General features: G+C 36.6%; 2 protein-coding genes and 2 non-coding genes across 12 annotated transcripts in view; 3 read left to right on the top strand and 1 right to left on the bottom strand.

Annotated features, from left to right (window-relative positions):
• micu3a (mitochondrial calcium uptake family, member 3a) overlaps positions 1–5,167 on the top strand; it is a 46,032-nt gene extending 40,865 nt beyond the window's left edge. For 3 of the 7 annotated variants that reach the window (XM_061721900.1, XM_061721883.1, XM_061721859.1), the window contains 3 exons: positions 685–793; positions 905–1,062; positions 3,913–5,167. In XM_061721900.1, the coding sequence (XP_061577884.1) occupies positions 685–793; positions 905–1,062; positions 3,913–4,011 (366 nt within the window). In that variant the 3' untranslated portion in view covers positions 4,012–5,167. Of the gene's footprint in view, positions 1–684; positions 794–904; positions 1,063–2,253; positions 2,323–3,909 lie in introns of those variants that run through there. The other 4 variants (XM_061721911.1, XM_061721892.1, XM_061721876.1 and 1 more) reach the window with 2 other exon arrangements.
• Positions 5,168–6,728: 1,561 nt separating this feature from the next.
• LOC133454556 (small nucleolar RNA U3) lies at positions 6,729–6,944 on the top strand. The gene has a single exon (XR_009783384.1). It is a non-coding gene; the product is annotated as a small nucleolar RNA U3 (small nucleolar RNA).
• A 1,395-nt stretch (positions 6,945–8,339) lies between these two features.
• Positions 8,340–8,556, bottom strand: LOC133454561 (small nucleolar RNA U3). The gene has a single exon (XR_009783385.1). It is a non-coding gene; the product is annotated as a small nucleolar RNA U3 (small nucleolar RNA).
• Positions 8,557–8,885: 329 nt separating this feature from the next.
• vps37a (VPS37A subunit of ESCRT-I) lies at positions 8,886–22,923 on the top strand. Of its 3 annotated transcripts, XM_061721837.1 has the most exons (13): positions 8,886–9,078; positions 9,194–9,330; positions 12,023–12,097; positions 13,102–13,219; positions 17,533–17,636; positions 17,799–18,030; positions 19,622–19,692; positions 19,878–20,005; positions 20,095–20,153; positions 20,268–20,336; positions 21,047–21,190; positions 21,321–21,409; positions 21,543–22,923. In XM_061721837.1, the coding sequence occupies exons 2-12, from the start codon at positions 9,224–9,226 to the stop codon at positions 21,399–21,401; spliced, it is 1,188 nt and encodes a 395-aa protein (XP_061577821.1). In that variant the 5' UTR covers positions 8,886–9,078; positions 9,194–9,223; the 3' UTR covers positions 21,402–21,409; positions 21,543–22,923. The 3 variants fall into 3 exon arrangements, with proteins under 3 accessions (XP_061577821.1, XP_061577830.1, XP_061577811.1); XM_061721846.1 differs by having other exon boundaries at positions 8,886–9,330; positions 17,802–18,030; XM_061721827.1 differs by having other exon boundaries at positions 8,886–9,330.
• The last annotated feature ends 1,255 nt before the right edge of the window (positions 22,924–24,178 follow it).

Genomic DNA, 24,178 nt, shown 5'->3' with positions numbered 1-24,178 from the left:
TCTTCACCCATATTTGCTCACGTAAACCCAACAAAGTGCATTTTTGCTAAAAGTTGCAGATGTTTTATTTGGAATCATTTAATTAGTAGTCTGTGTCTTGCAGGTTTGAAATGAATTCACAGCCAAGAGCATGTGGTTTAAAGCACAACCTTGATAATCCCGAGGTTTACTCTCATGGGCTTCGTTCATTCATTTTACTTAATGGGATATATAATTACTGAATATAGAAGAAATAATGCTCAGGTCTGGCTTTTTCATTACATCTACAGTTATAGAGTCACACATCATCTGCGTTGCCAGCTAAGTTTTTTTTTTAGCTTACTTCAAACGAGATGCAACTCTGCAAGTAAGTTGCTGTTTTGTTAAACCATGCATGCAAAGCTGTCATGAGCTCCGCCTTGTGTCATTAATGCAGCTACTTCATGGAAACTCTTGATAACTGATCAATAGCATCAGTGTTTGTTTTTCGTTGTATTCTCAGACAATAGGAAAGATGTCCCATAGGGAATGTTGTATGCACATGCGGCCCCTTTGGTGAACTAAAACACTGCAGCAGCCTGAATCACTCATTATTCTCATTTTTAAGCTTCTTTCTCCAGAGGATACCATATTCTTCACTGCTTCTATTCCTTTTTTCATGTTCTGGTCTGCTTCACTCGACGTGTGTCTGTCTCCATGTTTCAGGGGATCACCTTTGATGAGTTCAGATCATTCTTCCAGTTCCTCAACAACCTTGAAGACTTTGCCATTGCCATGCAGATGTACAACTTTGCTTCTCGTTCTATTGGACAAGGTAGTTCAAAACTAGTCAAAGCTGGAGCTGGAAATGCTGAAAATAACATCTTCTGGCTTAGTGCAGTTAATCAAAATGATCAATTATTATAATTATTTTCTTTCTTACTAGATGAGTTTGGAAGAGCAGTGTATGTGGCCACAGGACTTAAGCTGACACGTCACCTTGTGCACACCATCTTCAAGATCTTTGATGTGGATCATGATGACCAGCTGTCCTACAAGGAGTTTATCGGGATCATGAAGGACCGGCTGCACAGGGGAGCCAGGGTGAGAAAAGAAAAATGGTTTCTGGCCCAGATAACTCCAGATAACACTTTTTCATTTAATACAAATTAAATGACAGCTTCAACAAAAGGGAATGGAAACAAAGTGATATTTTATTGATGTTCTTTTGAGAAATATACACAGTTTTGTCATTTGGATTTAGTGCCTGAGACCTGAGCCAGAGTATTAGTCACTATCAGATTAAAGGAATAACTGTCTTGCAACTATGCCTCATGTTAAGCCTGACGCATGTAAAGCAATATGCAAATAAATGTTGTCAGTGCAAATGCTGAGACATAGTATTACACAAACATCTGTTTGCATTATAGTCAAGTGCTGAAAACAGTTTGAGTTTTCATCACTAAGTGAAACCCTCTCACATTCTATTGCATGTGCTGCATTTTGTGTCATGGGTTGACACATTTTGGAAAAAACTTAATTTAGACAAAGCTGCCATCTTTATTGCTCTTCCAAAATATCCATATATTTCCATAAAAGGAGTTTATTGCAGCTAAAGCTTTTCTTTAGCTGCAGTTATGTTACCAAATAAAATTATTTTTTAACTATTGTATTTCATCCTTTCGGATATTCAAAAAAGTATTCAAAGCTTCTGTTAGAAAAAGACAGAAAAAAGAAAGATCGGTAGTTTAGAAGATGCTAAGCTTTTTAAATGACAGAATCAACAATTATTTACAAACATTGACCAAAATACTTTATTGGTTAATCATTGCATTGATTTAATGTAAATTCCTAAGCATACTGGAGCTGGACCAAGTCATTAGCCTACAGTAGCGTTATCACCCATACCACACTGCCCTCTGGTGGTGTGTTTGATACTTTACCACAGTTTAGAGCCCTTTTGATTTTAGAGGCATTTGGGCTCTTGGCAAAAAAACCTGCACCCACAGCATGACAGTAAAACTAGTATTATGTCAATGTTTGATGGACTTTTTTTCTATACTATCTTGGCCTTACAGTCTTGGCTTTTTAACAATGTTCCCTTTTCTTCCATTTCTTTCTTTCTTCCTCTCCCGCCTGAATACTGGAATTCCTTTTTAACCCCTCTCCTTCTTACCAATGTCAATTAATTTTCTTGCATATGTATTTTTTTCTCTCTTTGTTTCCATTTTTCCTGCTTCCTATGTCTGACTCTTTTTTTCCTTCTGTCTTGATGACGATCTACTGACATCTTAGGGCTATAAAGCGGTGGAGCGAGCCACCTCCTTTAAATCCTGTCTGAAGAAAGAGCTGGCGAGCAGATAAGTATCATGACAGTTAACAAAAAATGAGTTGTATTAACTTAAGTGTTTCAGTTTATTTCTTGAAAATGAGTTAAATGTATGTAAAGGTGACTTAACTGACTTATCTGGCATGTCACTGTTATCAGTAGCATATTGACTGTCACTACCTGTTATCAATTAACTCCATCAATTGAATAGGTTTACATCACCTGATTTTCAATTGGTGAATACCCCGCGATAAAAACACGTGGATCTAGCTTGTCGTGTGCACCTTTTACATTGACCAACGCGGAGTGGCGTGTCAAGCTGCCCTGCGAATAACTTCTCCGAGGCTCGTCTTAACCGCAGGTCAGGTCTAATGTAAACCAAACTAATGCAAGGTGACGGTCGTGGGAGGGATTTGTTGATCACGTAACCTGAGTACAACCCACCGGGGAATTTTTATTTATTTATTTATTGTTTTATTATTTGCAGCAGCAGAACATCACAGGTAGGATCTATATTTGCAAGATGAGTAACTGGGGAGACGAGGAGATCCGCAAGCTACTCAGTCTCCGAGCCGAGGATGCCATAAGCTAGAAGCAAAACTCCAAAAAACACTCAGGCCGATGTTCATCCATCCTCGTTTTGAAAAATACACCCGTCTGATGGCGTATAAATCCTGCGTCAAATCCAACGTCATTCTACACGCCCACACAGGTTATGTTATGTTTGGTGGATAATGCCTCCCGACTCGCCTTCAGGCCAGAGGTGACAAATAACACGCCTTGCGTTTATATTACCCAACGTGCCTTAAACACACGTTCATCATCCAGTGATTATAGTGGGATCCAATCTAAAAACGCCTTTAGACTCACAATATCCCCTTCCTTCAGAGACACATGTGATGTCATATTTTGTTTTTCACAGTTTACACTCATTATACAAACTGCTCCTACTTCCTGTGCGGAAGCAAATCTTTTATTTTCACTTTATCATGTATCTGAATATACAGGGTTTCAGTTGTGATTCCTGAATTTCTTCATTTTAATAATCCAGAATGAGTAACTGTTTTCCTTTTTGATTATTTCAAGACTGGATGGCTTCAGTCAAAACCACAACGGTTCATTTACTCCACATTGACATGTTAAGAAGAAGCTCTCACAATTTTACTGTTTAAAAAAAAAAAAAACTTTTTTTTTCTAAATTATGCCGGCAATCAAGCCTTATGCTGAATATATGAGTAAACCCTTTAAGAGTGGAAAAAAAAAATCCCAAACAAACAGAAAAAATGCTCTTAAAACAATAGCACTCTCCAGAGCCTTGGTGCCCCTTGGTGAGATGGTTCTGCATGGAGCGCAACCTTGAAAAAAGAAAGGATGTTTCCAACACAGAATTGGAAATATCTCCTAGAACTAAATTGGCCATTTTTACCCTGACACCTTGTCATTTACGACAGATAAAAAATCATCCACCTGATTGACTACTCATTTTCCCAGCACACAAACAAAAAGAAAAGTCTCAGTTTTTGCAAATTTTCCTCTAAACCACAAAAACCAAACAATCAAAGATTCATGGATTCAAGTTAACTTGCTGAACTAAACGGCATTTATTTTTGTTTTGTGTTCACTAGGTGAAGCGCCAAGCTCATGCCTCCTTTTCCAGCTGTGTTCGCGCTGAGGCCAGAAAACAAGTAAAGCATCTACTGAAGAGATACAAGGAGAAGCCGTAGAGGATGAGTCAAATCTGACTAACTGCTGACTTCAATTCGTCAGCAATCTGAGTGCGCAGCAAAGTGTTTTCAAGCGCAGATCTCGAGTCAGCTTCCACACAAGACAGAAATCACAAGCATGACCACACTGGCTGAGGCTCCCTATGCTGGTTATAAGCAAAATCATTCCTCTTTTGGTTCCTGTTTTTCTCCATCATACGTCATGATCTGATGCTAGTCATCCAAAATATGATAAATTATGTATTTGGACAAAGACACACTGGATGAAAACTGTGATGGTCATGCAGGGGATGAGCATTTCAACAAATGAGAGATTTACTGTTTTTTTTTTTTCTTAATTGAGTAATTTACTTGATTATTTTAAAGCCTTACTTATTTATATTACACAACTTTTTGGTATTATTGAACTTCCAGCAATCAAAAGTCATTTTTAATTAGCCAATGATAATATTTGTTACGGACCTGTACTTCAAATGCTGGACTATAAATTGTAACAGCTTAAAGAGCACAAGAATAATAAATAATAAGTAGTCTGTGTTGTTATAGAAACATTGTTACATTGAAGTTAGTAACAAAATGCAGAATAAAAATTGAATGGCACTAAATTAATATTATTAAATGAAGGTATTTTGATGATGCCTAGTCCAATTTTGATCACCTCAGTCTTATTTCATTTAAAGTTTTTTGATGACATGTTTCTGCTTGTTTTACGTTCATAATCACTGCTGCTACAGTTCAAAATACTTCTTATTACAAAGCATTTTGGATGACTTTCACACACACACACACACATACATGTGTGTGTATATATATATATTTCATTTATATATCATTTTAATCCCTTATGTCTTGACGAGTTTTATGCTTATAGCTGCATGTATTACAGAGATGGGTGCCTTTTAACTATTTCCTGTTTCATTGTAAGGAACTGTCACTTAGAAACCCGGACGTCTAGATAAATTAATTCCACATTGTGTTGCTGTTAGTAGCAAAGTAACTTTGCAACATGCATTGATTATTTGAATTCTGTGTTGTTTCTTTCACATGAAAATGTTTAACGTCTTGTGAATTATGCTGGATCTAAGTTAATTATATATAAAAATATTTGCAATAATCTCGCATTTGTGTGATGATTGGATGTGGTGAATGAATTTTCGTGCATGAATAAACTATTTTATGAATACTTGCCAAGTCCGAGCTTTCATTGCGCATGCGCAACGTCATGGGCTCCTCACCGGCTGAACTTTCGTGCCAACCTGATTTTTGATGTTTCAAGGACATATAATCATAAACCCACGTCTATATCCGGTAAGTTTTTCTAAGCCTGTCGATGGTAAAGACACAAGTTACACAGTTTTACGACTAATCTGGGGTTGATATTAGCCCCAGACAGTACAGTAATAACGCTGCAACAAGCGTGGCGTTAATTGATTTCATGTTTTTTTTTTCATTATTTCTTTTAGCTAAAGGTTTATGAATTTTAAATACATATTTTGAGACCAAATAAGACATACATTATCACATTTTCTCGAAACAAGCAGTTGTTTGTTCAATGGTCAGCGTTTTACAGTCAAGGAAAGAAAAGTGTATTTATAAAGCACAGTTCAAGGGGATTCAGTCCTTTATGGGAACAATATTGATGCAAGATTGATGGACCCATTTTCTTTACCCGCTTCAGGTCCGATAAAAAACAGAAATTGGTTCAAAAACTGGTTCAAAATACTGCCCCCGTGTGTTGCACTACTAGACTGCTGCTGAATACTGGTGTATTCTGGTGTATTCTGGGCATCCTGGATCATTAAGCTGGCTCTAAAAAAGAACGTGTTTTCCGGTGATTAATTGCTGTTATCTACAATGAAAAAACTAGTTTGCACTAGACTAAATATACCTTTGGTCCTTCTTGGGACATCATAGTTGTCTGTGTGTCATTTATGAATGTCTTTCATCAAAGAATATCAAATCACTATATTGTATGTGGTGGATATAGGCAGAATTCGTAATATAATATCACACTATGTCCCACAATTGCCACAATTACGAGACAGAAAAGGACGAGATTATTATCTCATGAGTCATTATTATCAAACCCAGCCTGGGAAATACGGACATGTTTCCCTCCTTGTAGTTTTTTTTTTACTTTACAAATCACAGACATGGCGCTTTGGACGGGATTAAAATCACAGACGTCCTCTGTGATTATTACAAATTATCGCAGGTCCGCAGATGATTTTAATTCCCGTGCAAATGGGGCTTTAGTCGACTACCTTTGACTGCTGGCAAGCGGAACCTTTTGTTTACCAGCCTGCTGTCAGGAATATGAAAAACGGCGCACCGTGTAAGCGCGTAGAAGGCATGTAAACCTAAAATAACTATTATTCCTGCCACCTAATAATTGCTATCATTCATCAGTTAAAATATTATTTTCATGGAGATCAGTGCTAAGGCTTATACATATTTTAAAACTAATAATAAAGACGTTTAACTTTAAAATCCACGCAACAGTTGTCGCAAAGGATTGTGGGTTATCTCTAATAGAGTAACAAAATGTAATTTATTTGCTTCGTTACCGTTCAGACCGAGACAAAATTATTAGTTTGTTTTTTATTTTTTAATGTATATTAACTTGCCGTTTTGGGCCCACTCGTCAACAGAATTGCACCGTTACTGAGAAAGATGTTACCGTGAATGACGTTCTGTTGCCGGGCGCTGAGGAAGTTAAGACTATACTTTCAGGGATCATTTCTATAGTTCTTGACTTGAGAAATGTTTTTCTAAAGTGTTTGGTCTCGCTATCCACGATGATGAGTCGTGATACCCCCTTTTGAGCGTGAAGCGGGCAAGAAATAATGATTCATTTCATACGTTTCTTGTCATTGATGACCGTTCTTTACTCCTCTTTGGAGTATTGAGGGAGGGGGTATGATCAGAGTGGTAGTTTATTACTGTTCAAAGAAATTAATACTAGTGCTACCGGAAGTTTTACTTTCATAAAGAAGTACTGTCATAATTTCATGAAGCACCATCATCATCATGTAAATTAGGTATTTATAAAAAAAAAAAGAGACTGTGGAACACGTATATACTTTCATGTGTCATTGTAAACTAGTATTAATTGTTTTTTATTTTGCCTGTCAGGCGTTAAAATGTCTGTCACAAATATTTATATTCCTTCAGTTCAATTTACAATGTGATTTAATGGTGGTTCCAGTTTTTAAACTGAACAGCTAACTGGATTTGTATATTTGTGAATCTGTACTTTTTTGTACGTTTTCTGCTAAGCTCAGTTACATTTATTTTAACTACTTAGATGTTTTTAAGTCATCATCCTTCTTCCTAGATCAAATGTCATTATATAACATCAATACAGCAGTCAACATTTGAAGTGGATCAAAACTACACTTATGCCATGCAAGTTTTTTTTTTGTTTTTTTTTAAAACATTGTTTATTAAGATTTTCAGTTTTTTATAAAGACAGGTACAAAAAACAGACAAAAAACAAGATTGTGGTCAACCACTAGGTGGAGTCAGAACATGCATGAACTGCAATATAAAACATGGTATGTACAATAAAGTAAGTGATACCCTCAGCAAAATGTAAAGTCAAAAATAATATATATATATATAAATACATTTTGTTATTCTATTAGAGATAACCCACAATCCTTTGCGACAACGGTTGTGTGGATTTTAAGTGAAATGTCTTGTGATATTTACTTTTCCATTATATTCTAATTTTCTAAAATACACACACACACACACACACACACACACACACACACACACACACACACACATACATATAACGTTTCTTCAAAGTTAAAGTTAAAAATTGTATTAAAAACTTATAAGTGTAGTATATATATATATGTAGTATACTGGTATAAGTGTAGTTTTGTTCCACTTCAAATGTTGACTGCTGTATTGATGTTATATAATGACATTTGATCTAGGAAGAAGGATATTATGCACACTTAAAAACATCAAAGTAATTAGAAAAATGAACTTAGCAGAAAACAAGTACAGATTCACAAATATACAAATCCAGTCTAGCTGTTCAGTTTAAAAACCGGCACCGCCATTCAATCACATTGTAAATTGAACTGAAGGAATATAAATACTTGTGACGGACATTTAACGCCTGACTGGCAAAATAAAAAACAATGAATACTAGTTTACAATGACACGACATACGTCTGTCTTCCGGAGTCTCTTGTTTTTATAAATACATCACATACATGATGATGGTGCTTCATGAAATTATGACAGTACTTCTTTATGAAAGCAAATTTGGCGACACCAATATTAATTTCTTTGAACAGTAATAAACTACCACTCTGATCATACCCCCTCCCTCAATACTCCCGAAGAGGAGTAAAGAACGGTCATCAATGACAAGAAACGTATGAAATAAATCATTATTTCTTGCCCGCTTCACGCTCAAAAGGGGGTATCACGACTCATCATCGTGGATAGCGAGACCAAACACTTTGGAAAAACATTTCTCAAGTCAAGAACTATAGAAATGATCCCTGAAAGTATAGTCTTAACTTCCTCAGCGCCCGGCAACAGAACGTCATTCACGGACACATCCTTCTCAGTGACGGTGCAATTCTGTTGACGAGTAGGCCCAAAACGGCAAGTTAATACACACTAAAACTCTTTGTTTTATTATTAGTTAATGTATATAGATATACATATATATACACACACAGTATATGAAAAAGAAGTCCTGTGCTGGCTCTTAAATCGCTGTACGAGATGTTCTGTCTGAAGTACCTATAATAGAGCGACTTATTTTGAAAGAACCGGAAATTGCGTTTACGTCGACTTTTTATTTTGAAGGAACAGGAAGTTGCGTTTACGTCGGCTCTGTCTGACGTCCTGCGTAAATAAGTTCGTCAGCTTGTTATTACCTGGCTTGTCTTCCTTTAGCAGACCCTCTCCTGCTTTAGAAATACCAAATGGCAGCTCAAAAATTACATAAAAGTTCTCGGAAATAGAGCGGAACCTACTTTTTTTAGTCAACACAGCAGGAACTGCCACCTGATTCTGTAACGTAAATCGAAAGTAAGCTTCGTGGAGAGTGTTTGTTTAGTCAGCTAACACGGGTTAGCACAACACACATCCACCCCGTGTACTTTCTCCTCCGTTTCTGATTTTTCCAGCCTTTTCACTGTGTTAGGGAGTTTATCCGTGGTTTGTCCCGGAGAGGATGAACTGGTTCTTCCCCCCCAAGGGCTCCGGGGCTCTGCCTGCTCTCAACAGCCTGCAGCAGCAGAGGCAGCGGCAGATCGAGTCGCTCAAAGCCGCACACCCCAGGTAACACGACCGGTGCTCCCCAGCCCACAACCCGTCCCTATGTGCCTGTTTTATCCAACATCTTTATATTCAACGTGCAGCAACTTTGTAAGAGTGACTTACGGAACATGTAAAACACTCACACAGCTGGTGTTTGTCTGAGGCCACCCTGCTGACAGTGGAGTCAAAAGTACACAAGGTTGCTTAGGTACTTTTACACATATGTTTTGGGAATGCCCTGGAGTACAGTTGTTTTGGTTACAAGTCATCAAATCTTTATCTAAAATCTTACATTTTGATTTGATTTATTTTATTTTTGTACATGTAAAAAAAGAAAGAGACAATACTTCATGAGAAGTTTAAGAAAACAACAACAAAACAAAACAAGGAATTTCATCCTTTTAAAACTTGCTAACTTGATTTGCATGTGCCAAAAAAGGAGTAGGAAGAAGTGTAAACTTATTTAGTCCTACCCCCATTCACTGATCATTTAACCTGTATTTATAATTATTCACACACTGTACTCACACTGCTAATTAATATTATTATTATTATTATTATTATTATTATTACTATTATATACTGTAATTATACTCACACACATACACATGCATACATACATACACATAGTTGAATATTTCTATATATGTGTATGTATGTATGCATGTATAAGTATGTGTGTGAGTATAATTACAGTATATAAATAAGGAGGTTCCATGCTGCCCCGTACTTTGTTTGCTGAATGATAATTAGCGATTCTCGATGTCAATACATGAAAAAAAGAAGTTGGCTTTCCGGCTTAACTGCTGCTAAAAAAAAAATATTGGTAGTACGATGGAAACCACCACATACTCTATCACTGGATCACTGGTGGATCTTCTGATGGATATTTTAACCCTAGAGCTCTCTGTTGCACGGTCTCATGGAGCAAAAGAAAAGACCTTAAAAGCCTGGTTAGTGTGAAGTCTTGCCTATAAATGGGGGTAACGGGGAGGGGATGGTGCAGATCACTCACTGGGATGGGAGGGTTTTTCTTTTTGTTTTTGTTGATTAATTGCTAGTATTGGGATGTGTATGCGAGGGTGTGCGTGTGGATGTGAATGTGTGTTTGTGTGAGAGCGTGTATGTGGGTCAAGGAGGAGACAGACAAGCATAAATATGTACAGTATATGAAATGTTTTTGTTTTGTTCTAACTGTTGTAATACATTTTTGCCCCTGTTTTTTGCGTTTGTTCTTTTCAAATGTATAGTGGACATGCTGCTACAACAAAATGTATAGAGCTGTGTCTGTGACTTTTTTTTTTTTTAAAGTTGGCAGAAAATTAATAAAAAATCGTTAACAAAAAAAAGTACACAAGGCTCAGAACAAGTTTATTGTTTATTATGCTTTCAATTTGTTACTTAACCACTGTAAATGTGTCAAAATTATATTCCACGATTTTAACTAACCCACAATCACTTCTTTGGTACTAGTGGTGTTACTTTTGAACAGCTATATTATATTTGTAATTTGCTAGTGTGTTTGTCTTAGCTCTATACTTTCGTCACGTCCGTCACTGAAAGTTGTTATGGCCTATTTTTAGGGCAGATTACACAAGTTGTAGCCAGCCTGCCTGTCCTGTGATCGTTCCAGGGTTCGTCACGCGTGTAGTTTCAGGATGAGCTTGTTACTCATGGAGATTAAAGTATTAGCCTTTGTCGACTCTACTATGAGATGTGATACCTCAGTAACAGTTTTATGGGTGAACTCAGGGACACAACCTGTTGGTATAACAAGACTCTCTGTTGATTTCATTTTTATGTCGCATGTAAGGTATGTAAGGAATCATGGTTACATAAATATAGTAAGTGTGTGTTACTTAAATTAGATTACACACATTTTGTATGGAAATCATAAGCATCACATGGAGTTCATGGGATCTCATGAGCTAATGTGATACAGTGAATGCTTCTCATACTACTGTGGGGATGCAAAGAAACAAGAAACTTGGAAACAAAAGCATATCAACTTTTCACATCACAGCTTTGAAAGTTTAACTTCTTAAAGGATTTTATCTGAGCTATAACTTAAAAATCTCAGTTTAGTACAAGAAATTACAAAGCCTTTCAGTTGTCATAATTTCATAATTGTATGATGAAAACAATACAAAAAGGTTTAGTTTGAAAAGCTAACTGAACTAAACTCAAATAGTTTTAAATAGACAAATGCTTCTCAAGTTTACAAGTTTTTTTTGTATATATCAATGAATACCAATTAGTATAATATACCTAGAAAGACTTGTTTTTTTTTAAACATTTATTAGAACCAGTTCCTTGACAGTCTCACACAGTATGACAGGTACACATACACAGCTTGGTATCAAAATAACATTGTATCAAATAGACTTGTTTTTTTTTAATTGCCAAAAGCTGCTACACTTAAATGTGTCCATTCTGCTGCTGCCACCGTATATATTGAAACTGCTGTTAAAATCAGTTTTTATACCCATTTATCTTACATTATTGCATGTACACTTGTCTTGGAAACTGTTTTTTTTGGAAATTGTTTTTTTTAAGAAAAGACTTGCCATCATGAACTTCGCTCCTTCTCACCCAACTATCAAAAATTTCAAAAACACTGCTAGCAGTTGTCTTTTCCCTTTTCCTAAAGTCCTGAACATGACCGGAGTTTCAACATCAGATATGACACCTTTTTATTCCTGTTTGTCCACAGCCTTGCAGAGATCCAGAAAGATGTGGAATACAGAATACCGTTCACAATCAACAACTCCACAATTAGTGTTAACATGTAAGTACATCTTCAAACATAGAATCATGGTTGAAAATAATTAACAGTGAGCAATGCACTTTAGCAGGGAAGCCACTGATCTAATTAAACAAACGTGGCGATGTCTCCACTGATCTAAATCTAGAGCTAAACCTGGTCGGCATCACGGACTATAAAAACAATAGACAAAGCATTAAGTCATGTGACCCATTGGTCCCTGAAGAACAGTTTTGAAACCTCTTTTTCTTCGTACTGCTTGCAGCCATATTGCTTGGGAAGCAAACGGGGATCACACCCAACATGTCTATCAACATTCCTTTTCGTAAAAAATCAGCTCCAGGGACTACAGATCAATCTTCAGCACAGAGTCGGCTTTCTTTATCAGTTTGCTATGCAGTTTTAAAAACTAGAAAACATCTGGGATTTATTTTCTAGGGTTTTCCAGCACGTGACACAGTCAAAGAAAAGGTTCAACCCTAAACAATTGGATTGTAAAGCCATTTATTATTTATTTAAATGTCTGTACTTGGATGTCAAAAATAGCCTTGAAAACTGTAATTTGAGTCGTATGTAATTTAGAATTGAAAAATGCATAGGCATCCGGCAAATATTGTATAATATTTTCCCAACTTCAATCCATTAATTAATGGTGATACACTATTTTGTGTTGATTAATAAAATATTGCCATACCAAAGTTAACTGTATGATGATGGTGTTATTTTAATGCTGCAAAGATACTATATTTTTAGCATTTTCATTTTATCATGGCCACTCACCAGGCGTATCCTAGTTCAGTAAATACTTAGAAACCACCCTAAGCATACGTTTTGTACCCTATGTTGTGGTCCCTATCTTCATTCTTCTGTTAATATACAGCAAATCGATTTTTTTTTTTTTTTTTTTTTTAATATCTGACAGATATGTATGAATGTCTACATATGTGTTTTCACTGTGCTATCGCTTATTGAGTTAATAATGCTTTGTAACACACAAGGCGCTCTGACTTTCTTTCTCGTTCTTTCAGATTGCTGCCTCCTCAGTTCCCTCAGGAGAAGCCAGTGGTTAGTGTTTACCCGCCTGTGGGTCATCATTTAGTTGACAGCAATAATGGCACCATGATCTCAAGCCCCCTCATCACTAATGTAAGTAGTTGCCTTGCGTCGAAGAGTTTTCCAGAGTGATTTATTGGTTTGTTGCAAAGATGCAGTATTTGCAAATGTACACTAATAAGAGGACTGTGTGTCTTGGATAGTCAGAATTAAAATGCTGCTCTTGTTATTGTTTTGTATGTAAAAGGTTATCAAGATTTTCCTTTTATCATCCAAAATGAATTATATGATCCAAAATGAATTAACATTTTTTGAAAAATTGACATTGGAAAAGTCTATTTCCAAAGCACATGCCTTCCGAACCCAAAATGTTTTAACTTTGTAAAGGGAGAATCTGAATGGGAGTCCATGCTAAACTTAACTTCCTTTTTCACAGTTCTCAGTCAATCAGCATGACGCTGCAAAACTCTTACAAAAACTATTTCTTAAAAAATAATCTGTTCCTTACCAGGTCCAAAAATTAGGTGAGTACAACTTCTGATCAGCACATATTAAACCATATTGTGATTTATTTAACTAAAACCAGGCTAAAACGCAGAAACAGAAAAACTTAAGTGCTCGTCATGATTCAAAAGCTTGTAAAGCCATCTTTAACAAAAATTATTATTTCTGATAAGGAACAGTTGCATAGAATTTGCTCATTGTATGTTCTCATTGCTCACTGGGAATTGAATTATATCATATAGTTATTGCACTTCAAAGGGAAATTATATTGTTTACGTATCATTTGTAAATGAAAAAGTACAAAACTGGTTCAACTCTCCTGGGTTCACCATGAATGCATTTGAGCATTGTGTTTGGGGCCTGGCACCAACTGAGCTGATGACATCACATGTGGTGCCGGTATACAACAAGATAATCTCTCTGAGTAAAAAACATGGTGGGAAACCTGCAGTCAGCAGTTCAGTATTTGACTGTATAGACACTATCTCTGTAATGTGTTCAGGATTACACCATCTGTTGTTAAAAAGCGCTTCAGTCCTTCATTCCTTTACTCTTCCCGCTCTCCTGGACCAGTCATGTTTAGTTTGAAAGCTTGGTATAAAGCATTCTATCAGGGTTGAAAACAATAAAGAAGTACTAGCAGCAGGGAATACGTAGATGGAAATACAATGCTACCAAGCATGCCGATCAGATGTAACTGCGTCTGTGTCAACCCGACACAAAGTTGCATTTCTGGGGTGGTGCGGGTCATGTTACGGTGGAGGTTACAATGTAGGGTTTTTAGCTACAGCAGACGTAAATTACTAGTTTGACATGAAAGCTTCAATCATGAATAACTTCATCCGGAACGGATCATCGTCAACTTGTTTGTATCTGGGGTTTTATTCTGGTAATTACTTGGGCTTTGGGAAGCTCAATCATCTAATCAGTGTCAGATGTCAGTAGCTTTTTTGTTGTCATGGTTACTTGTCTTAAAAAAATGTAGAAACATGCCACAATTCAGGCATATGTTGTTATACACATAGGTTTTTATATTCATATTACACATATACAGGGTGCTTGCGCAAGTCTTGAAAGTCTTAATAAGTATGGAATTTTGAAACACTGTTTTCCAGACCTTGAAAAGTCTTGAATTTTGTGTGAAAGTCTTAATAAAGTATGGGGAAAAAATGTATAGAATTTTACAGTATGCTCAAAGGCATTGTGAAATGAGAAATAGAAAGGTAGGCTATAAAACCTATAGTTTATTTAACTATAAAATATAAAAAGAGTTTAGTTTTTGTTCTTACCAAGTGAGCAAGGTCAAATATGCACTTTTGTGTTGTGATACAGCTGGTTCAGAAGTTAAAATGAGATAACAAAGATAAGATCAGTCATGTCAAGGACAGAAAAAATAAGATGCGAGTGAAGAGACTGAATTCTACCTACATTCATCCATCAATTCATGTGTTTTTATAGATAGTCTTTGTGACACTTGTTTGATGTGAAATTCATGTACTTGTGATTTTCATGTTTCGAAACGTTTTCATCAGTAAAAACATAATTTACTGTGAATAATGCATTCGTTCATTGAATACTAGCCTATAAAAAATTCTAACAAACATTTCTAATAAACACAATTGGTACAATCTCAACCAATGAATTAGGCAGTAGGCACACAAGTATACAAGTATGTAAAGTTAAGGTCTTGGGAAAAAAAATATCAGTTTTAAAAAGGTCTGGGAAAAGTCTGGAATTTTAATTTGGAAAAAGAGCAAGCACCCTGATATATTACACATTTCAACATGCATAGTTTAGCTGAACAATTACTGTACTTGTATTGTTTAATTTTGATTTAATCTTTTTAAATAACAACAAAAATCAATATTTCCCTTTATTTCTGTTCCTTTAAACTGCTTTTCAAGATTATTTCTGATTTATTTACTCAAAGTGGACTTCTATAGATTCAAAAATGTGTACCGTTGTCATCGTTTAAGGTTCATTTTATTGTGATAACATACAACCATATGAGGAAAAATGTATTACTCAGGTTCAACAGAATACAGTGGCAGTGTTTCTAAATTAATGAGCTAAATCTAGAAATAACTTTAAATCAGATTACATAAAATCAGTCAATAAGTCTAAATGAAAATAGCATATGAAACACAGAGTAGAGCATTAGTTGCAGCAGGACAAAAAGAACAAAGGGAATACGGTCAGTCATGGTTGTAGGGAGTTATTGAGTCTAATTCTGCAAATAGAAGCTGGTTTTGAGCCTTGATGTTCCTATTCTGATGCTGCCATTTGCGCAAAACATAACGTAACCTGTGTGGGTGTGTAGAATGACGTATTGTCCACATATCAGCAGGGTAATATGTGGCATCAGACAGGTGTAATTTTAAAAACAAGGATGGATGAACATCGGGGTGACTGTTTTTTGGATGGTTTTGCTTCTTGCGAAGCCCCGGTTTGTCATTTTTGTGTCCACTTGTTCAAACAATGGACCATCCTGGATCTGGACATACGCCGGTTTATGGCCTGAGAGACTTGAGTAGCTCGCGGATCTCCTCGTCTCCCCAGTTACTCATCTTGCAAATATACATCCTACCTGTGACGTCCTGCTGGGTTGTCAGTCTCGTCAGCCATTTCCTTATTTTATAAAATGATAACAATAAATACATTTAAAAAAATTCCCTGGTGGGTTGTACTGGGTTGCCTGATCAACAAACCCCTCCTACGACCCGCCACCCTGCATTAGTCCTGTTAACATTAGACCTGACCTGCGGTTAGGAGTACTCTCTGAGGAGAGTTATTGTGGTGCCCGCGTCACCTGTTGATCAATGTAAAAAGTACAGATGACACACTAGATCCGCGCGTTGAGCAAGAGGTGTCCGCCAATGTAAAAGGGGCTATTGACCGTTTTAAGGTGTACTTTAGGCTGAGTTCAACATACATTTGACAGTTTATCGGGTAGATGATCAGCAAGACACACAAAAATGAGGACGAGCCTCAAGCTGTTTATCACTACGACAGAACGCAGTTTTTCTGAGATGGGAGATGTTGTAATTTGTCAGGATCTCCATCACCGGACAGGTCAAGGTGTGATCACAGACTGCTGCACACAAGTTGACTATATTTTTATGTTAAGTGCAGTGTGCATGCATAGCATGCTGACTGAGCACAGATATGTTTTTGTGTCGTGCAGCACATAGAAATGAATGAATGAATTTGAAAGTGGAGCACAGTGCCCACCACTTATCTAAAAGCCCCTGAGTGAGGGGGAGGGAACACTCAGGATGCAGGGTGGTTGAGGTTATTCATAATGTAGGATGCCCTGCTGCTTTGTTGTGACCCACATTTAAATCATGAATCAGTTTTGAACCAGATCTTTTATCTCAAACAATTCAATTTTATTTATATAGCGTCTATTGCAATACAAGTTGTCTCCAGGTGCTTTCCAGAGACCCTGAACATGAGCTCCGAGCAATTATTACATAAACAATGGCAGGTTAAAACTCCCCAAGTGCTAGAAGAACTGTCCTTGAAAAGGGAAGAAACCTTGAGCAGGACCTGGCTCATAAGGGGGGACCCTCCTGCCGGAGGATAGCTGGGTTGAGCAAGAAATGAGAGAACAGAAAGAGAAAATGAAGAACAGAGAGAGGACAGACACAGACACAATGGTTAGTTTGTGTGACAGGGATGTCATTGCTGAACACATGTATGTAAGCTGGTCTTTCAGGAAGCAAAGAGAATCTCTAGATTTCTTCACGTTTTCTGCATAATTACACAAAAAAATTGTCTAATTGTGTTTGTTTTTGTGCTTAACGAATAGAATTCACATATTTTATTAACATTTTGGCACTTGTGATTTACCTAGATTTTCTTATACATGTTCTATTTTTTTTGTATTTCTTATGTTATAGTTTGGAATGCACTCAGATCTAGGTAAGATCATTCAGAGTCTCCTGGATGAGTTTTGGAAAAGTCCTCCTGCCTTGATGTCCTCTGGATCTGCTGGTTTTCCATAGTGAGTCTCCTCTAACATCTATTAGACATTATTTATGTTGTTCTCATAAATATCAGTTGATCTGCCTTCTGAAAATATGTTTACTGCTTTTATTTGTGAAATGGTTCTAAAAATGATAGTGGTAATTTCAGATGTTTTCTTTTTTTACACTCCAATTTGCAGCAGTAGTATGTACAAGCCATCAGGAATCCCTCCGTACCCGACTCAAGCCTTCCATTACGGTCCTCACCATGCGGGTTCGGGTCAGACGCCGCCTCCTGGTCCTGGCCCAGTCCCATCACCGGCCCCGATGCCTCACCCAGGGCTTGATATTGGTCACGGGCCCCCTCGAGCTCTGGCCCCATATGGACTAATAACTGACCTGCCACTGCCTGTACCTATCGGAGACTTGCAGGTACACCGCTGATCAATTAGCTACTAAAGTGGGCTTGAAACAACCATTCTCACACAAAAACACAAAGGTCCTTCATGTGACTTTTACGTTTTGTTAATGAAGAAGCATGCATTGTTTATGTAGCTTTATGGTTGTTAAATATATGGAACAAAGTCCTTAGCAACTTTAACAATATTACTGTTTCTAGTTACTACTGTTACAGTAGTGACTAAAAATGATCATTTTCTGTGTAATATTATCTGTGTTTCACATCACATTGTGGAGGGATTTTGGCCCATTGTTCTTTCCAGTGTTGCTTCATATCATTGTGGACAGTGGGTCTTTGCCAATACACAACTTTCTTAAGTTACTGCTACAACATCCCATCTGGATGAGGTCTGCACTTTAGACCACTGCCATACCTGGATTCTTTTCTTTTTCACCCAGTCTGTCTTAGATTTACTGGTGTCGAGGGGATTATTAATACTGGGATTATTATTTATTAATTCTCTTTGAAGATTCCCTTTATTAACTCCTTTTGGGAATTAATAATTGATAATTAAATTGGATTATTGTCTTGTTCCATTATCCAGCATTACCCACGCATTGGGTCTTGGGCCAGTAGCCTCTCGCAAATGCAATATTATTATTCAGTCTAGTCAGGAACGCCATTGGAAAGGAACAACATTTGGGGCAGAGGGATGAAGGTAACATCAACTTTTCCCCTGTGCAAGAACTCCATCCAACCTGATCCTAAGAAAGGAGGCCAGTAACCTCCCTCAGCAGAGACCATTGACACATGACATCCCCTCGCATCTCCGCACAAACCTAACAATGCTTGAACAAACACTGGTTCACCCTAAGGATGAGACACCTGAACTGAAACTGTAGTTCCTTGTAGTCCATTGCAGTGAGAATTGTGACAATTGGTCAGAGAGAGGAGTAAAAGAAGCTAAAAGCAACCCACAGGAGTGACAGGAGGGTTGGTGATTTGCATATGACCTGAAGCTTAGAACTTGAAACTCCCCACCAGTCAGTTTTAATTGGGGAAACCTTCTGGATGGCAGTTCAAACGTCTAAGAAGAACAAAGAAAGAGGTTCAGTTGCCCTTGATCTTAAACCTTTTAAGGATTACCGTGGAGCTTTGTTTAGCTCGAGATGAGAGGAAGTTGAAGAAACACCTGGTCAACTTTTCATCATCCTGCATTTTCAGTATTGTACCTTGGAGATGGAAAGCTCAAAGCTGTAACGCTCATTTCAAAAGAAGCCCACCCTGTAGAGGAGCGGTACCTCACTCAACCCCTTAAAACTGAGAGCCGTGTACAGAGCTGTTGTCACACATTCTGTTCAGGGTGGTTGTGGATTGTTTTCTCTGTGGTATTATTATCAGGTCGTGTCGCAGGCTTTTTATTAAGATCTCAGGAAATTGTGTTAACTTTAAAAAAAAAAGAGGACGTAATACTGCATGTCTGTGTTATTTAAAGAAACTGTTGGAGCATAGTGACAGTTTAAGAAAATGTGACAGAATTTATTTTATATCAAATTATGTTCCACTTTAAGCACAAAATAAATAAAAGTTGTGCGTTTGTTATGATATACATGTCTCTTTCAGGCTGGACTGAATGGACATATGTACAAGATGCCTGAGATTCCAGAGTCCTTTCCTGAACTCTGTGATCTGAAGTAAAGTATTTCAGAATATCACCTTCATTTTTACTTGCTTGTTGAGACACTGTTTAAGCACGAGTTTCTGAGAATTTGATTAACATAATTGTTGTGAATATAAATTTAACACAAAGGTTCTTTTTATCTCTGATCCACTGTTAATACTCTACTTGTTTTGTCCACTTTTCTTCATCCTCCCCAAGTCTGACCCAGTTATCGGAAATGTCTGAAAATGAGGATGTTTTGCTGGAGTGTTTTGTGAGATTACCACAACTCAAACAAGTCACTGGCGATAAAGAAGAACTAGTTACCAGTATTGTAGAGATGGCCAGTAAGTTGCTCTCCTGTTCTATTCATGATGAAGGAACTTTAACTGAGTCGAGCTTTATAAACACCTACAAATCATTTTGTCACTTTCAGAAAAAAACCTTCAAATGGAGCCACAGCTAGAGGGAAGGAGGCAAGAGATGCTCTACAAGGTTTGGTTTTTACATGACACTGTTTCATACATTCATATGCACAGATAAACAGATTCATGCCATTGGCTGTTTGCTCAACTACTCTCATTTTTTTCTCCCCTGTTGTGTGAACAGTACGAACAGCTGACTCAGATGAAACTGGCCTTTGAGACAAAGATACAAAGGCAGCATGACCTCAGTGAGGTACGTAACCATTTGTTTCATTGATATATTTTTTTGTGTTGATGCAAATTTTGAACATAGGCCTCTAATTTCATATGCATGTTACATGCAATGTGCATATAATAGCCCCCAAAACGTTGCAACACCATCAACTTACACTAAGCTAGAACAAAAAAAGTAAAAAATCTCTTTCTACACACATGCACTTGTCTTTTTTCTCTTGTTTGACTGGAATGTTCTCCCACTTCCAATGAACCATACTGTCTTTGATTAAGAAGGGCCCATATAATGCATGCATACACCCCGTAACTAAACCTGCCACCAGTTAAACCAAACATATATACCGTATGTTGTTTTGGTGTGTGGCACAAAAGGTAAATCAGAAAAGCTTGATGCTAACAAGCTGAAAGCATGCACTAATGTCACCTGTCATGGTGGGGTAAGACATACTTTGATGCGGAGATCAATGTCCTTCACTTGCACGTACAGTATATTGAGACGAAGAAACAAATCCATCTGGATGTGCTAGTCAGGCAGAAACTCCACTTAACTGAGCGTGTAAATGTTCTCACGAGTCCTTTATGCACTCACAGAGGCAAGTTCACCCTGCTTTTGCCATGTCATATTCAGTCAAATCTGATAAGGAAATGTTGAAAAGTTAAAGGACTTGATGTTATTAAACTATCTACTGAAGATGCGTTCATCTTGTCATGAACTCTGTTCCCCACCAGAGTTGCAGTTTAAGCACTCTACAGGCTCGGTTAAAAGTTGCAGCTCACCAAGCAGAAGAAGAGTCGGAGGAGACGGCTGAAAACTTCCTGGAGGGACGCGCTGACATTGATGAATTCCTGACCAGCTTCATGGAGAAGAGGACGGTGAGAGAAGTGCACAATTGATGTCTATTATAGTTACATTTTGTCTTTTTATATGTTTCCAAGAATATTGTCAATCAGTTTGGAAGGGGAAAGAGTTATTCATGTATTTTTTTTCTTCTAATATTTGCAGCTTTGCCACAGCAGAAGAGCCAAAGAAGAGAAGTTGCAACAGTCCATAAACACACATGGACAGTTTCCAGTCAGTCACTAGAACACTAGGTAGGAGATAAACTCACACTAGAGCAAATTACTATTGCACTTTTGTGTTAACTGACACTTAACAGGCTGACCAAATGTGTGATTCCTTCATTTAATTTAATTAATACGTTTACATCATTTCTTTGGTCCTCAGGTTTGGTGTTTTCCCACCCAACTCTTGCTGACTGGAGAAAGAAAAAGACACTTGATTGAGGCCGAAAGCACATTCAACAAAGGGCACTTTGGAGAAATAGGAAGATGGTGATGGCACCGCTGGGCCGAAAAAAGATGTGACCATCTGAAATAAAAAAGAAGAAAAAAAAAATACCACAGGAGGCCAGAATGGGTTCTTTGGCATCAGGACACATGCCTGGCTGATCCATGACTGGATTACTAAGGATCGATCACTTTGTGGATAATTCTCTTTGCGCTTTCATTGGTCAAGTTTTGATTTGACAGTGGGCAGAGTTTTGTCTCTGTGATTCATGTCTCACTACTCGGTGAAGAACACCTGCTCATGTTTAGATCGTTTGTTGGGAATACATTTTGAAGAAAGTAAAAAATGCTTAGTGCACAGCAGTACAGTTTTGTAATTCTACAGTGAGAAAGTAACCCTTATCGATAAGAAAGTATTGATAAGAAACATGGAATGCTAAGGTTGGTGTATTTGCTCTCTGAGATAATTGTCCAGTCATTGCTTTAGGTCGCCTCATAGGCCTCCTTACTTACTTTACAAAGATGCTGGCGTTTTCATGGTTAAATACAACCGGGAGAGTCATATTGATAAGTGAATTGTCCAGGCTATTCTTCAATTTAACAAAGCAAATTTAGGATTTTAAAACGATTAACTGGAGCATAGACAGGGCAATGCTGGCAGCGACTTTTTGTCTCACGATCTTTTGACAAAAACTGTGGAAATTGGTTTATTATTTATAAAGTTATTGAGTTCAACACCTTAAGGAAAGCCTAAACACAGTCTTTATATCAGTGTGTTTGCATAGACAATGACACATTTATCTAACACATTAAGGCAGTTCCCTGATAACCCTGGAAGTATATAGATATGATTCATCCATCATACATATGAATATATATTTTTATTCACATCAAACCAAACAGCAGTCAAGTAACAGGAGTTTTGAGTTATTGACTTTGAAGATGTTTTCTGCTAATTATTGAACTCAGCTCAATGAATTTCTAAAGAGAAGACATTTAAGCTGCCAATTTAGCTGCACTATCACTGTAGTTCTGTTTCTTTAATTGAGTTACTTGTGTGCATGCAAACACACTGATCACCACTTTGCCCTTTTATTATGGCTCAACTTCTTTCTGGCACCTTTAAACTTGAACTTTGTGATGAATGGCCTCAAATGAAATGGGATAATGTTGAGGAATGTTAGGTTAAATGCTGTGATATAGTTTGACATCAGATACTGTATTCAAATCTTACTAGACTATATCATAATCAAAGATTCGGACACCTTGTATAATATGTTCTTATTTAATTTGTTAGAGTAATAAAGCATTTAAAATAAGCTTTGTCAATTTCCTGTTTAATATTAATTACACATATGACTTGTGCCGTTAGTGCTCATGTGTATTACATACCCAACTTTTCAAGTGTACACAAGACTGCTTTTGAAAGTATTCTAATTATTAAGCCTCATAATACCCCTAATAACCTGATAAACAGCCAGTGCCTCCATTTGTTGAGTCAAGGTAGTGATTAAGAGGATTACGGTGTACAATATCTGCCATCAAATTATGGAGGTAGATTTGTGTCTTGATTATTCAATCAAAAAAAAGATTGGTTCAATCAAAAAATATATTTTCAATAAAAAAAAAACACTTCAATCAAAGAAAATGATTTTAAAGATTCAAAGAAAAAAGTGTTTGAATGCAAACAAATATTTGAGACTCAAAAAAATGCATTTGAACACTGTTTTTCTTTTAAATGTTTTCTTTGATAGAAGTAAAGTTTTTGTTTGAAGCAACGTTTTTGATTGAAGTAGTGTTTTTTGTGTTTGGGCCATATTATGGGTAGGACATTTGTGTCTGTCTGTCATGTCTGTCTATGGGCTGACCAATGGGGAAGCATCTGCCCACTGTGGGATGTTTGTGTCAAAATGATTCAATCAAAAAAAAAAGATTTCAAAACTTTTTTCACTTCAATCAAAAAAAGAATCACTTCAAATCGAAAAAAAATATTTTAAATCCAAAAAAAAGTGTTCAGTGTTCAAAAGGGTCTCAAATATTTTTTTGCATTCAAACACTTTTTTTCTTTGATTGAAAACGTTTTTTTTTATTGAAGTGATTTTTTTTTTTTATTGAAAATATTTTTTTCTTTTTGAAGCAACTTCTTTTTTGATTAAATGATAAAGACACAAATGTCCTACCCATAATATGGCCCAAACACAAAAACACTACTTCAATGAAAAAAGTTGCTTCAAACAAAATAAACTTCACTTCTATCAAAGAAAACATTTCCTATCCAAGAATATAAAAGAATATTTTTTTGCATTCAAACACTTTTTTTCTTTGATTGATTTTATTTGATTGAAGTGATTTTTTTTTTTATTGAAAATATTTTTCGATTGAAGCAATCTTTTTTGATTGAATAGTTAAGACACAAATCTACCTCCATATCAAATGCATGCATATATATATATATATATATATATATATATATATATATATATATATATATATATATATATTATATTATATTATATTATATTATATTATTGTGCATCATTGGTGTTGATCCTCCTCCGCACCAGCAGGGGGCAG

This window comes from Cololabis saira, chromosome 1 (assembly GCF_033807715.1).
Source record: "Cololabis saira isolate AMF1-May2022 chromosome 1, fColSai1.1, whole genome shotgun sequence".
In the NCBI taxonomy this organism is placed as follows: domain Eukaryota; kingdom Metazoa; phylum Chordata; class Actinopteri; order Beloniformes; family Belonidae; genus Cololabis; species Cololabis saira.
Note: the sequence above shows the minus strand (reverse complement) of the source record. Positions and strands in the feature narration are given on the sequence as shown.